Here is a 15,431-nt window from a genome sequence, read left to right as displayed (position 1 = left end):
GCCTATAAAAAAATTAGAGACGTGCTATTTCTTTGTAAACTCTTTAGCCTATATTTTATATGACATTATAGCACAGACAATGTTTTAAATGTGTTGTACATTAACATTCTAAGCTTCAATATGTTAAATTAAAGAAGTAATGCAAGTGTAATTTAATGAAAACAAAGAGCCGAGGGCTTCCATTGTCTTAAATGATGAAATTTGTGCCTGAAATAATATTTTTTATTATAATATTATTAATAATATTTTATTTTATATATATATATATATATATATATATATATATATATATATATATATATTTGTGAAAAAAAATCACACAGAGAAAGGTAATAACAACATAAACATGTGTTTCAGAAAGTATGACAGATATGATAAATACTTCCGTTACTCATGTGTTGTTTCACAATTCAGAATTTTTCAGGGTGCCATTATTATCTATCAAGTGTCAGAAAAGCAAGACTCGTGGTTTGGTATCCAGCTGTGGTAGTGACAAACTACAAGGACTTTAATTTCCAGGGTTTTTTTTCTCTCCTTTCTTGGAGCTTATTTATCTCGCGTGAGTTGCAGTGTGTCAGCCCTGCGCAGTGGGCGCTAGTAATCCGCCATCACTGAACAGAGAGAATCAACAAGATAGCGAGAGTTGCGGGTGGCAGCTGAGTGACAATAACAACTCAGAGAGAGAGGACCACAGACCCACAGAGAGGTCGAGGGGAACCGAACGGCTTTTCCACCTGCACGCTTCCCTGTAGCGGCCTAAAGTAGTCTTTCATGTTAGTACATAGACGGTAGACGAATTAAACATGTCCAACCTCAGCAAAGGCGGCACCAAGAAGGACACCAAGATGAGGATACGAGCCTTTCCTGTAAGTACTGACCGGGGAGGAGACGCCGAACCCGGCTAGTGAGGAGACTCGAGCACCGAGGATCTGATTGGGATACGCCATATATGAGGCCTTTAATACAGTAAACACGGGCCTGTGAGACTGCGCTTGGTAATAAAACGATGGTTTGATACGTTTTACTAGCCTCGAAAATTCGTTAAAAAATCCAGAGGTGTAGCTAGCTGGATGACACAACAATAACTAGTTAGCTGACTAGCTAGGTAGCGTTAGCAACCTAGCCAGCTTGTCGGCTACTCAGCAGGCTAATTGGCTTGATAGCAAGTTTAGCTACATTAGCTAGCTAATAGGCGATAGCTTTGTTTGTAGCTAGCAGGCAAGCTATTGCTAGACGTTTTTGACACTTGGCAGCTGGCTAGCTTACGTTGAATAGCTGGTAGGTCATGAACGAGTGGCTGGGCTGTTTAAGTAATGAAACAGACGATGCTGTTTTTGATAGTTAAACGCGAAAGGGTCTTTTGTCACATTTAGTGAATGTTAGCATAGTACAAATTATCCGTCTGAGCAGAAACGCATCTAGCTATCAACGGTTACGTTGATGATTTGATTTGACCAGCTTCTTTTCCTGTTAGTTCGCAAAGTTAACTAACCAGCCACTTCATGTTGTCCACTGGGCTTACTTGGGTTATCTCTAGCAGCTTGTTGGTTAAGTATGTGAAAACATGTCACGCTATCGTGAAACAGAATTGAATTAGCTAGTTAGCTCATGTTTCATGATCAAAATATGACAGTGGTTCTGCAGTTGTGGTTAAGACGACACGCAGTAGCTGAAAAATTAATCTAGAACGATATAGTAGTTCACTATGTAACAGACTGGCTAGTCAGCTGCCTAGCAAATAAACAACGCTTCCAGAAATGACTGTTGCAGCAGATAAATCACTAAATTAGGTAGCTAGCTTTCGCACTAACAGGTCGTCAGCTAACTAACCAAATGGCTAGCTTCATGGCTAGCTGTACTGCTGTAATTGAATTTTCCAAAGTGGGAATGCTCTGCTGCCATTTCCCTTACTGTGTCCAGCGTTCAGAGTTGTCCCGAGTACGTTATCAGTGCAGTATTATGACAATGATTCGTTGAACCCCATTTCCTCCTCATTCTGTCATTTTTACTTAGTACTTAACTGTAAGGCATTATCTGATGAATTACGTGTTCATATATCGTAATATCAGTGACGCACACGATTTAAACTTACTTAGTCCTCCTCATGTAAACATTAGCTTTTAACTTCTGTGTAACGACCCACTGGTGCGCATTGAGGCAATCCCTCCAGTCTCTAACTTCAATTCGGATCGTTTCACAATCTCATACCTGACTCGAGTTTACTGCTGAAGTATGAACACTGCAATTAACTAATATTAGCCCATTCTTTGCTTCTGTCACTGTGTCAATACTACCAAGGATTAGGTTTGTTAAAGTTGTAGCGCAGTACAGTAAGTGCCCATTCATTGAAATGCACATTTCTAGTACCATTCACATGTCCTAAAGAGATGTACCAGCCTTATTTAATGATACAGTGGTAAGGAGCAGGGCTGGTAACTGAAAGGTTCGATTCCCTGCTGGGGCACTGCTGTTGTGCCCTTGAGCGAGGTATTTAACCCAGAATTGTCTAAGTAAATATCCAGTTGTATAAATGGATAACATCTAAGAACTGTAACTTATGTAAGTTGCTCTAGATAAGAGCATCTGTGAAATTCCAGTAATGTAATGAAATATATAAACACTTGTTTAAGTGTTCAGTTTATATAACCTCTTGTGTGTGAGTGATTGTCTATTGGTAAAGTTAACCTTTATTACAAATGTGATCCATTAGTGGGATGATGTTTCAGACACATTGTCAGAATATGTTTGCTGGGGAGTTTTCTGTTTTAGTGTATTTTGTAAAGGGTGTTTTTGGGGGGGGGGGGGGGGGGGGGTTGACAGTGTCAGTGTTGACAGTGTCTTTGCTAACACCTTTGTTCACCTGTTTGTTTAATGGTTGGGGTCCTTGCTATAATTATTTGTATATAAAGCATTTACAGGTAATGGGCATTGATGAAATCTCTGAGTAAACCGCCTTTTGTAACAGAACCCTCCTCATTTCCAGACATTGTGGTGTTCAGAGTGCCTTTGCAGTGATGCCATGTTTTAACTTATCACATTTGTGTGCCTGAAAATTAGTTGAAAAATGAGCCTACATCATTATGCATACATTCAGTGTGTTTTGTCACATGATTAAATTCTGTTCAGTTCTGCTCAAATGAAATCGCGTACTAGTAGCATCCAGGTATCGTTTGAAATTTCATCTATTTGATGCGCTAAAATCTGTTGGTGTGAGAAGCAGTTTCATGTCAAGTCATTTGTACATCATCACTTTGAATGAGTGATTCATGGTGTTTGTCATTTTGTCTGTGTGAGAATGTGTATTGTGCCTGTCAAGCGTGCATATACAGATGTTCTCACAACACACTTGTAGAATATCTGTTTAATTAGTACCTAGCTACCTATGTGAATGTAACCATGTGAGAGTTGTATGTATATTTCTGTATGGTTTGGGAAGCACTCCTTTTCACAGCATGATTTTGAAAGAATAAAGGTGGCAGTCATTTAAGAAGGATTTTGATACCTTTCCTCCTGGTCTGTACTGTTTCTTGGAGTAATGCAGTGTAACAAAAGACCTTTCTTTGCTGTACGGTTTATGGGAGGTGCTATGGTGTGTAATTGTAAACATCTTGATTCCTCATTCCACAGTCACATAAACATGTTTGCCTCCATTCAGACTGATTTTGGCCACATCAGGTATCCTATTTTAAAGTGAGCAAATATGTCAGATTTGGCCATGGTAAAGGTATTCCTTTCTAGAGATAAACTGCTCAGGCAACAAAAAAATCTGGCCATGTAGGCAGGGCATTACAAGCTTCCTCTCTTGCCAGAGGTATGCACGTTTGGCCTGTTGAAACCACAGTGACTTCAGGAGAACAGCAAGACCAGCAACACGAGTCTCTGAATCCACGTGCACACCTTCAGCACCCGGGTAGGAATTACAGTAGAACACTGGCGATTGGGAACAGGATCCGCTCTGTTGATACTGTAAAGCAGGTTAGAGGTGGATGGGGAGTAGTGAAGTGGTATGATGCCCTCACCCTCTGATTACCATGAGAAAGAGCTGCTGCTCCTATCTGTGATGTATAGCTCACACTTGAGTATCCCTCTCAAATCTCCACTCTTGGAATATGTCATTACTCTGTGTGCGTGCGTGTGCGCACGTGTGTCTGAGTGATGACAGCTCCATAAAGGCCAGCATTATACAAATTCAGTCTGTTAATGTTTCGTTACATCCTTGATTCCTTTGACCTTCCTTTTGTCCTGCTGTGCACCTTCTGGTTTTGGCGCCAACCTGATGAGTACTCAAAATGCAGAGGTTATGTAACTGTGCCCTAAGGAGACAGGGTAGAATAGGTCAACGATATCCTAGCAGTCACGTTTTTCTGGTTTGGCCCTGTTTTCCGTTGTATCCAAAATTTTTGTGAGGGATTTTGTAATTACGTTGTGGCTGATTTTTCCCTATTCCTAACTTAAGAATTAAGACATCCTCATGCGCCAGGTTTTTGGCACAGTTGTGTTTGGAAGGATTGTCTTTTTAAGATCAGATGATTGCATGTTAACAGCTGTTGCAGGGCTATTATTTCTGTTGAAAACACATTTGGGGAAAGGAATGTTATTTGGCATCTTTAGGATTTGCTCATACCTTCTCAGCCTCAGCTGATATCGGGAAAATGGTGTACCCTTTTTTCCAGACAAAAATTTCTGTTCACTGCACCCACATTTCCATTCAGTTCTTGAATTGAATGAAGTCCCTGCAACTGAGTAAAAGAAATGACAGATTTGCCTAAGAAAATTTTCATAGATTATATTTCATTATATTATATTAATATTATTGCAAATATGATTTTATGTATTGATTTGTATATTTATTGTAGTGCATTAACCCCAGAATTTGGCATTTACAAAACTCCATATGTTGCAGCCATACCGCCTCTTCTAATGTACTGTACATTTTACCATTGTCTGGTCAGAGAAAAATAGAAGCATAACTGCCTATTGTAGTCACAGCAGTATCCCACCTCTTAATGAAAAAGGTAAAATAAGACTATTTAGAGCACTTCAGTTTTATTTAGGCTAAATGTTTTTGCTACCTTAATTTGAAGTGGCATAAATATTGATGAGCACACTGCTAAAGTGAAAGCCAAATAGCACAGGAGTGTTTTAATGTGTAACATTAATTTCACTTTAAAATATGCTTTTTGGTGTAAATGTATCTACCTGTATGTGTACAAAGCTATAAATAGGCCCTACTGTCATAAGATAGCCCCTACTGTCACTTAATGTCATATTGCATGATCTGTGTATCTGCCTTCACTAAAATGTATTACTGTTCCCTTGATCCCTTCCACGCTTTTGATCTTTGTTTAAAGAGACAGTGCTGTGTTTGTAGTCAGGTTAACTGTGGTGAAGCAGAGAAGAGGTGCATTGTGGTCAAGTGGCTGCATTAAGTAGGCCTGAAATATTGGCACTTCAGTTAGCGGCTACTGAAAAACATCTCTTTTGTATGATTGTGATCTTTCAAAATGGTAAATTAGTGCAGAGCACAACTTTTTGGGTGACTTGGAAGGCAATAATGGGTTCATATCAGACCTCTAGCAAGCTGTCACATACAGAAAAGTATGAAAGCAAGCTGTATCTGCTGTGGTTGGTGTGTAATTAATATTTCAGTGGAACCACAAGTTGTTACATCATGAAAGTTAATGGCTGCCTCTGGATAAATATTAGCTCTCTGTAATGATCTATTATGAAACCGGTTTAAAAAAGCAGGATGGACAGCACAATAATTGGGCAGTCATGATGCAAGGACATTCTCATTAATTCTTTAAAGAAATGAAGCATTGAGATATTAAGTGCCCAGTGCATGCTTCATTTGATGTGAAATCAACTCTGAAAGGGAATGGTGATGACCATGCACATTTTTCGTGAAGATGGTGCATTGCCTCCTCGCTGAAAGTTCGTAATAAGACTTCAGATTGGCTGTGATGGTTATCCCATGAACTTTTGACTTGTGAGCGTGACTTTATGTTTACTTTGTGTCTGTGATCTTAAAATTGTGTAAAAGTTTGTTTGAGGAAGAACGGAAAGGATTTACCAATTTTCCTTTTTCCTTCTTTTCACTGTAGATGACGATGGATGAGAAATATGTCAACAACATCTGGGACCTTCTGAAAAACGCCATTCAGGAGATCCAGCGAAAGAACAATAGTGGCCTCAGCTTCGAGGAGCTGTACAGAAACGCCTACACCATGGTTTTGCACAAACATGGGGAGAAGCTGTACACAGGCCTCCGAGAAGTCGTCACAGAGCACCTCATCAACAAAGTAGGAGAGCTAATGCACCGGGGCTTTTTTGATTCATATCCATATTGAAATTTGTAGCACCCATGTTTTATGAAATTATTACATACTGTTACATGCTGAAGTGCAAATTCTTGCCTGTTAACATTCTTCCCTGTTGTCACATTGTCACACGGTGCGTCTCTTAGACAAAGTAAAACATAATGTCCAGTGGAGAAAATGCAAGGAAATATAGAATATAATTACAAGCAGATGTTTGTAAAGAAGCTGTTTTTGACAAGCCATGCCCATAAACCAGTGATTGTAGCAAGCCTGAGGAGATCTATGACTGATGTGTGGCTTGTGTAATGCCAAATGGAATGGAACGTGGAGCAATCTAATTTGAAAGGACTTCGCATTTTCTGCTTTCATCATCAAATACTGCTGTGTGAAAAGGAAGAATTTAGAAGTTGACAGATGAAACAGCAACTTGCCTCACACATCTGCAGTTGGTTCTGTCCTCTTTTTCAAAGAGACCAAATGCAGAATTACAAAGATGTCTGGTTGTTTATTTTTTTTTTAATCTTTTGAAGGATCTTTGCCTTTTCAGTGCTAAGCATGCCTTTGTGATGTCAGGTCAGGGTTTGGATTTGGGGGGGGGGGGGGGGTAGTGGTTTCACTGTTAGTGGCTCTCAGCTGGTGTATCATCATAGCATCCAAAGTGTGCTTTGAAATACATGGCGTTAGACTACATATGAACAACACTTGAGATGTCATACACAACAGGTTTGGGGGTCGGTGGGATGGAGGGGGTTGGTGTGCCCGACCAGTTCATGGGAAGAGAATGGGTGTGCCTCATATTTTTTTTTATCGTTCTGTGCCATAGCATAGCATTGAGTCCAATTGCTGTAGGCAACATTGTGAGTAGAGGAGAGGTTTTCAAGTCAAACCTCGTTCCCTTCATGCCTTCATTACTTCTCCAGACACTTTTGAGTAATCATAACTTTGCTATTTCTATTCCAAAATTTTGATTTGCAATATTGAGAAACTGGTTTATAGACCCTTCAACAATTATTAAAGCTTTTGAATAACTTTGAGCATAGTCCAGCTGCTGTTAACTGTTTTACATCACTCTTTTTTTCCGCTGACATGCTAGTGATTTATTTTCATCGAACCTAATGAGCTGTAACTGCTGTTGAAAAGGGCAATCATCACTCGTTGGAAATTTCAGTTCAGACATGTTTTTAAGCACTTTGTCTTTTACCCCGTAGGTACGAGAAGACGTACTTAATTCTTTAAATAATAATTTTTTGCAAACATTGAACCAAGCATGGAATGACCACCAGACAGCTATGGTGATGATAAGAGACATTCTGATGTACATGGTAAGTGTCGGTCCTCTCTCCTTCATGAATTGCAATGAAGTGGGAATCTCATTCTTTGCTTGAAATGCGCTGCTGGTCATTTCTGTGGCATGAAATGGAAGACCTATACATCGTCTTCCCTTCACAAATTTTAATTACTGCATTCTGGCATTTGCTGTAAGAATGCAGTGCACGTCTTGTGAAAGCACTGAGGCATGTGGCACCTTTGATAGGATCAATCAGGAAAAGCCAACTAAATGGGCTGCAGGAAATTCCAATTTTTCAACTCCTCCTGTGTCACTCAGGATGTTGAATTTTATTTTTAACATCTATGTATTTTGTTGAAGGGGGCTAGTGGGATTTAGTGCGGATCTCACCACTGAGAGAACTGACCTGACTATTATACGTTGCTGCAGTGTTCTAGAAATCGAAACAAAGAGCCCCTGTTATTTTATTCATTTTATTTGGCAACTGGCAACTCCACACGATTTACTGTTGAAATAAACCCGTGCTTTCAGTGAGGCCGCCAGGCAGGGGACCGCTAGTCAGACAATGTCACTGCTCCTACTGAGGCTGCAGATTCTCTCATGGGAGGTTATTGTTTCTCTCCACCTAAGAGCCCCTCAGCTTTGCATGCATATATGATTAATGTTGACAGGCCATAACAATCAAGCAGAACTACACTGGGGTACAGTTATATGATTTTATGGGCGTGTGAAATGTATACCTCTTGTAGTGTATTGGAAGTGCAGTATTATTATTTCTTTTGTCATTTAATTAGTAAAAACATATTCTTGGAGATGTTGTGAATACTGGGTTGTACTTCTCTGTGCTGAGTCAGTTGAGTTAACAAGTTTTGTGACCCTCGTTGTCTGTTTCCTCCTCCCCCTTCATTCCCAGGACCGAGTGTATGTGCAGCAGAACAATGTGGAAAACGTGTACAACTTAGGGCTCATCATCTTCCGAGACCAGGTGGTACGCTACGGCTGCATCCGAGACCACCTCCGACAGACACTCCTGGACATGATCGCCCGGGAGAGGAAGGGCGAGGTGGTGGACAGGTACGGGAAGGGTGTAGTTATGGCATCTGTCCACTGTATTCACAGATGATGCACTTTCAGGCTGTCACCACAGGAATAGGACACTGAAAATCACTGTGGTGACTCAGCTCTCTGTTAGTCTCTTCCCTCTTCTAAAATAATGAATCTTACATGCTGGTAACATTCTGAGTTATATGTGTTTTTGCTTGATTGGGGTTCCTTGCAAATGTAGAAATTGGGCTTTCTTTCCTCATTTTCCCAACACTTTACCTTATTGGCCCAAGCGTTAGGCAGTCTCCATGAAAAGGTGACCCCTTTGAAAGAAAGTAATTTAAATTGCAAATGACACAACCTCTGCAGTCAGTGGGGGGGGGTTATATATTTTCTACGCTTGTTTAGGAGGTGCTGAAGTAAGTCACTTGCAGTCCTCTTAATACTAATTGCTTACTGCTGAAAACTTTCATACACTACAAACCCCACAATGCACTACAGGAGAGCCTCTGCAGACTGGAGGAATTGGTACCTCTCACTGATGGCAACTTACTTACTTATAGGTTCCTGATGAAGGCATGACTGTTCTGACAAATGTTGCTGCACTTAGTTTTACAATTGATGAGGGAAAACATGTAAATAGTTTTTGGTAGTGTATTGGATTTCAAACCTTGTTTTTGGATCACAAACAAGCTCTAATAGATCGCTAACGCCTAATGGTGAATAAATAATGTCTGCTGTACACAATGCATTCTGGACATTGGCACAGTGGTATTCTGGACAATATCACTGCCTTTTTCCACTTACTATTATCATTAGCAGCCTTGACTTCTCTGTGAATATAGGCAAGCTTGAATTTTCAGAATGTATATATTGGGATGAAAAAACCTGTCTAATGTATTCAGGCCAGTGCAGCACATTCAGTACCTCCATTTCAGAAAGTTCAATCACTTCGAAAATGAATTAACCTGTGGCCTGGTCCTGGCTGGGCCAAATAACACTCCATCAATATCGTCAGCTGTCAGACGTGTACGTAAATGATTTTTTTAAAGTAATTCTGTTTTTTTTCCCTGCTTTATTTTTAATTAGGGGTGCAATTCGGAATGCCTGCCAGATGTTAATGATTTTAGGCCTCGAAGGGAGGTCAGTTTATGAAGAGGACTTTGAGGCTCCATTTTTAGAAATGTCTGCAGAATTTTTCCAGGTTTGTTAAAAAAAAAAGTGGTTATTGCTCCATTGTCATTTACAATAAATTGAAAATCTTTTGTTTAGTATTTGCTCTTCTTAGAGGTGTATCTGCTGTAATACCACATTTTTTTATAATCCGCATTATCAATCTTTCTGTTCAATTTCAGATGGAAAGTCAGAAATTTTTAGCAGAAAACAGTGCAAGTGTGTACATAAAGAAAGTAGAGGCTAGGATTAATGAAGAGATAGAACGAGTGATGCACTGCCTGGACAAATCAACAGAGGAGCCTATTGTAAAAGTGGTTGAGAGGGAACTCATATCCAAACACATGAAGACGATTGTGGAAATGGAGAACTCTGGCCTTGTACATATGTTGAAAAATGGAAAAACTGAAGGTAGTCCATTTTTTCTAGTCTTTTTTTGTCTTACCTTGACAGACATTTTGACTCATTTCACTCTTTTGCACTTGACAGACCTTAATTATCGCATGAGTATAATTATTTCTGTTCCAAATGGTCATGTCAGATGACATGCTTGTGATGTTACTTTGTTCAAGCACAGATTTTATTTAATGAGTTGATTGAAAATATATATTGATATATTGATGATGCTGTTGCTGTTGGTCGAGCTTTTGTCATTTGAGTTTATTATCATGGTACAGATCTGCATGATGTTAAATGCTCATGGTTATAGTTAATATTGAGGATGATATCTAAAAGGCTTTTCTTGTGTCTGTGCGCGCTCACGTGTGTTTGCAGATCTTGCTTGTATGTATAAGCTCTTTAGCCGAGTGCCAAACGGCCTGAAGACTATGTGTGAGTGTATGAGCTCTTACCTACGGGAACAAGGAAAGGCACTGGTTTCGGAGGAGGGAGAGGGGAAGAACCCTGTGGACTACATCCAGGTCAGTGCTAAAGGAAGTGATATTACATGGGGGGGGGGGGTTTGTTTCATTTAAATTACATTACACTACATTACATGCATTTAGCTGATGCTCTTATCCAGAGTGACTTCCAGCACAAATAGAACATAAGTGCATCCATTCGAGTTATGGTGAGAAAATAGGCCGTGGTTTACTGCATCACAGTTGCACTGTGGTGGAAACAGTGACACTTGAAATGTGTTCCTTCATTGCTTCACTGATCTTTAATCAACATTTTCATTAGCATTCAGTTGTGCATATTTACACTGCTGTCATTCGACCATCAAGTCAATCATCACCCTTAGTCCTCGAGCTCACATTGCAGAAGGATTCTGCACAGAGACTTAATTGTTTGAAGTGTTGAGTGTATTAATTAGAAACAGTCCTAGTATTGTTTCAGCTTGTGTAGGAATATGCAGGTGCCAAAAATGATTAGAGAAAGTCTACCATGCCTTTCAATGAATGTAGTATCCCTCTTATGCTGGGTCTTCAGTGAGCTACATGCACTACTTTAAACAAACCAAATCTTTTCCCTTATGTGTGGGTACCTTTAATTTGTAACACTTAAAATTAGATTTCTCATTTACCACTTGTAGACTGTCGTAGAACGTATAGATTGCCTGTTACTGGCACCAATGACCCTCTGTCTGACTCGCCATCTTTTTCTCTCATGTTCTCAGGGGCTACTGGACCTGAAGAGCCGTTTTGACCGCTTCCTGCAGGAGTCCTTCAACAATGACCGGCTCTTCAAACAGACCATTGCTGGGGATTTCGAGTACTTCCTCAACCTCAACTCGCGCTCGCCTGAGTACCTCTCCCTGTTTATTGATGATAAGCTAAAAAAAGGAGTCAAAGGAGTGAGTTATGGCATTTTCATTGCACACTATTCTTTTAAAAGCATGCAGAGTACCAAAGAAAGTTTTGCATGCAAACTCAACACCCTTTTATTTTCTTGCTTTCATTTCACTTGCAATCAGTGTGACTGGTAAAAAAAAAAAAAAAAAAATCTACTGACTTGGTTGCTTTGTTATCGTCATTATTCATGTAAATGTCTAAAACTAAATCATCTTTCACATAGTAGATTCCACATGTCACTGTAGACTAACTACAGCAGCCTGGGTTGAGTACCATCTCCTGCATTGTGTTCTCGGGATGAGTGAAAGTGCATGGACCTAAATGCTGCTCTGCCCTGCTGCATCAACGCTCTGCTGTTCCTTGTGTTTTCTGTAGCTGACAGAGCAGGAGGTGGAGTCCATCCTGGACAAAGCTATGGTCCTGTTCAGGTTCATGCAGGAGAAGGATGTATTTGAGAGGTACTACAAGCAGCACTTGGCCAGGAGGCTTCTCACCAACAAGAGTGTCTCTGATGACTCTGAGAAGAACATGATCTCAAAACTGAAGGTGAAGACAAATTAACCCATGACTTGTAAAAGTACTGTGACTTTTTATTGATTTTAAAGTAACTTGCAGCGTTTTCCTGTGTACATGTTGGCATACAGCACATGCATTGTCTGAAGTTCCCGCCTTGTAAAGGGGATGTCAAATATCAAATGAAAGGGATGTGGATAGGAGGAAGTAAACGGTCAACAGTTCATCAGATGTAAATGGTGCGTCTCACCTTTTCCCATGAATAGACGGAATGTGGCTGTCAGTTCACTTCTAAACTGGAAGGAATGTTCAGGGACATGAGCATCTCAAACACGACCATGGATGAATTCAGGCAGCATCTGCAGTCAACAGGGGTAAGAAACTCGCGAAAACAGAGGGGCTATCAATCATCTGCCAACTGCTTAGAGAGCAGACTCTTAACGTCTGGTTGAAAAACTGACATTCCCCTTCTTTTCTAGGTGTCCTTAGGTGGTGTTGATCTCACAGTAAGAGTACTCACAACAGGCTACTGGCCCACTCAGTCAGCCACACCGAAATGCAACATCCCCCCATCACCTCGGCATGCTTTTGAAGTCTTCAGAAGGTAGGGCCCCCCCCCGGCATTTCAGAGGCTTCTGGCTCTGTTCATTGTCTTTACTTACCCAACTTACTTTCCTTTCCTGCACTGTCAATTGGACATATGTTTAAGGTTTTGCTCCAGTGTTGTGTACTTGTATTTGATTGTTATGTCAATCTTATTATGTCTGGTGAATGACCCTGGTTTTGTTCTCATGCTCCCAGGTTTTACTTGGCAAAGCACAGCGGCAGGCAGCTCACACTCCAGCACCACATGGGCTCAGCAGACTTGAACGCCACTTTCTATGGCCCCATTAAAAAGGTATGGCACGGCCAGTGGCTGACAGGCACTGGAGATTATGATGGATGGGGTTTTCGCAGCAGAGCGCTTTGGGGGTTGTATTGGTTTTAAACTCCAGCATACAATGTACTTCGTGTAAAACTGAAGTTCTAAGTGATTATATGTCTTACTTATACACAGAATCCATGTTCAACACAGGTTTCTGTGTAGAAGTCACTCAGTGAAGAATGGTAACGGTGATTGTGAATCCTCTTGCTGTGTATTATGTTGGTGAACTGAACACTGGTTGCTGTCTCCTCTCTTTTTCTCTGTTTAGGAGGATGGCTCTGAAGTGGGTGTGGGGGGTGCCCAGGTGACAGGTTCCAACACCAGGAAGCACATACTGCAGGTGTCCACCTTCCAGATGACAATACTCATGCTCTTCAACAACAGAGAAAAGTCTACCTTTGAGGTACACTCCAGCACTCCTTCATCTCAGACCCACTGCTTAACAGGGTTTACAAAGGGGCCTTTTTATATTTTTCACATCTGTTGGGGTTGTTGGTTCTCAGTTGTGTAGACCCCTGGAAGCTTCCACATAGTAACAGAATATTTCTGAGCAAGGATTGAAAACCTCAATTCTCCATTTCAGCCCATACAAGGAAAAGGTGTTTTGGTTAAGAATGTATTTGCGCCGTCATTTGAGTGAAAAGTTCTCTGTCCCCACCTGAGCTGTGGTGTGCCTGCGTGTGTGTTTCGCTGCCACGCCCTGTGTAACTTTCTCGCGGTCCCGGCCTTGCGTCCTGCAGGAGATCCAGCAGGAGACGGACATCCCGGAGCGGGAGCTGGTGCGCGCGCTGCAGTCGCTCGCCTGTGGGAAGACCACGCAGCGCGTCCTCACCAAGGAGCCCAAGTCCAAGGAGATCGAGAACGGCCATGTGTTTACAGTCAACGATCAATTCACTTCCAAACTGCACAGAGTGAAGATTCAGACTGGTGCGTTTTACAAGCTGCTGTGACAATCTAAAGCTCCAGTTAGGAATGAATATGTAAAACGTGAATAATCATTTGTCATTATAGTGCATTATTGTTTATCCATTGCCTTAATGCATACTGTGTCCCCTACTGAAGTTACATGGATAATTTTCTCTTGCAGTGATTGTTTTGTTAATTCCACATTGGTCAGTGATTTTTTGGTATGCGTGTGTGTGGGTTCCTATATGCGTCTGAATCCCCGTTCTTTCCCTGTGTTGTCCATCAAGTTGCTGCCAAACAAGGCGAGTCTGACCCGGAAAGGAAGGAGACGCGGCAGAAGGTGGATGATGACAGGAAGCATGAGATCGAAGCAGCCATAGTCCGCATCATGAAATCCAGGAAGAAGATGCAGCACAATGTACTAGTAGCAGAGGTGAGTGTGGGTGAATGCTGTAAACGGGATGGATGAACACAGGACTTTTTGGCTTAAACGGTGATGTGCGTCAACACGCAGACACAGCAGTCATCCCTTGAATTCTTTTTTTTTTCATTGATTGTGTGCTTTACTTTTTGTCTCCCTCAGGTAACCCAACAACTCCGAGCACGTTTCCTGCCTAGCCCTGTGGTCATTAAAAAGCGAATTGAAGGACTTATTGAGAGAGAGTATTTGGCAAGAACGCCTGAGGATCGCAAAGTGTACACCTACGTAGCATAAAAGAGTGCATTCGAGGGGGGAAAAAAAGCATTTTTTGGACTATGCGCATGAACTTGGAAGTTCCTTTTAACTATAAATACTGGGAAGCTGACTTTTCCTCCTTAAAGAAGTAAATATAAAATAACAAAAGCATTAAGTGTTCACAGTGTTTAAATCAGACCTCTCTTCCCTGTGACAATTTCAATGTGGATGGATCCAGCTTCAGGCTTCTCACCGTTTTACCCTTGTAGTGATCGCCTTTAAAAAAATCCTTGAAAACATGAATGCGGCACACATATTTTTTTTGAACCTGTAAAAAAATAATAATAATAAAAAAGGAAAATAAAATAAATGATCGGCAAAGGTGGATTGCTATATAAACACAAATAAAAAAGTTGACATTTCTCTCCCGTTTTTAATGTTGATGTAAATGTGTTATGTTAGTGTTTTGTGGCACCATACTGGTTGTAAAGGTTGTCCAACACAATTGGTCTTCAATACTGCTTTTGAGGGGTTTATTCCCAAGTTTAAAATATAAATATATTTTTATTGCTGGTTTGCAGAGTGAGAGCAATGGCTTAAGAGCATGCTATATTTTATAGATCAGAGCAAATTCACTTAAGCTCTGTAAAAGTTGTTGTTTTTTATTATTTAATTTTTTGAAGGGGGTGGGTCCTATTGTAAATGGAATTATCAAGCCCAATAAGTAGTTCTTGTTTTTTTTAATATTAGGTCCTTCCGATTAGACTTCACAATGGGTTTAGGTTTTCTCCTG

General features: G+C 40.7%; 1 protein-coding gene across 1 annotated transcript; it reads left to right on the top strand.

The window, feature by feature from the left end:
• Positions 1 to 587: 587 nt before the first annotated feature.
• cul3b (cullin 3b) lies at positions 588 to 14,964 on the top strand. The gene is made up of 16 exons (XM_036536338.1): positions 588 to 866; positions 6,105 to 6,302; positions 7,529 to 7,642; positions 8,522 to 8,682; positions 9,742 to 9,856; positions 10,008 to 10,236; positions 10,600 to 10,745; positions 11,444 to 11,620; positions 11,994 to 12,164; positions 12,398 to 12,505; positions 12,611 to 12,735; positions 12,933 to 13,029; positions 13,325 to 13,459; positions 13,797 to 13,983; positions 14,250 to 14,395; positions 14,546 to 14,964. The coding sequence occupies exons 1-16, from the start codon at positions 804 to 806 to the stop codon at positions 14,675 to 14,677; spliced, it is 2,304 nt and encodes a 767-aa protein (XP_036392231.1). The 5' UTR covers positions 588 to 803; the 3' UTR covers positions 14,678 to 14,964.
• The last annotated feature ends 467 nt before the right edge of the window (positions 14,965 to 15,431 follow it).

The sequence above is a fragment of the Megalops cyprinoides genome, chromosome 9, assembly GCF_013368585.1.
Source record: "Megalops cyprinoides isolate fMegCyp1 chromosome 9, fMegCyp1.pri, whole genome shotgun sequence".
NCBI classification, from domain to species: Eukaryota; Metazoa; Chordata; class Actinopteri; order Elopiformes; family Megalopidae; genus Megalops; species Megalops cyprinoides.
This window is presented reverse-complemented; position numbering and strand designations above follow the sequence as displayed.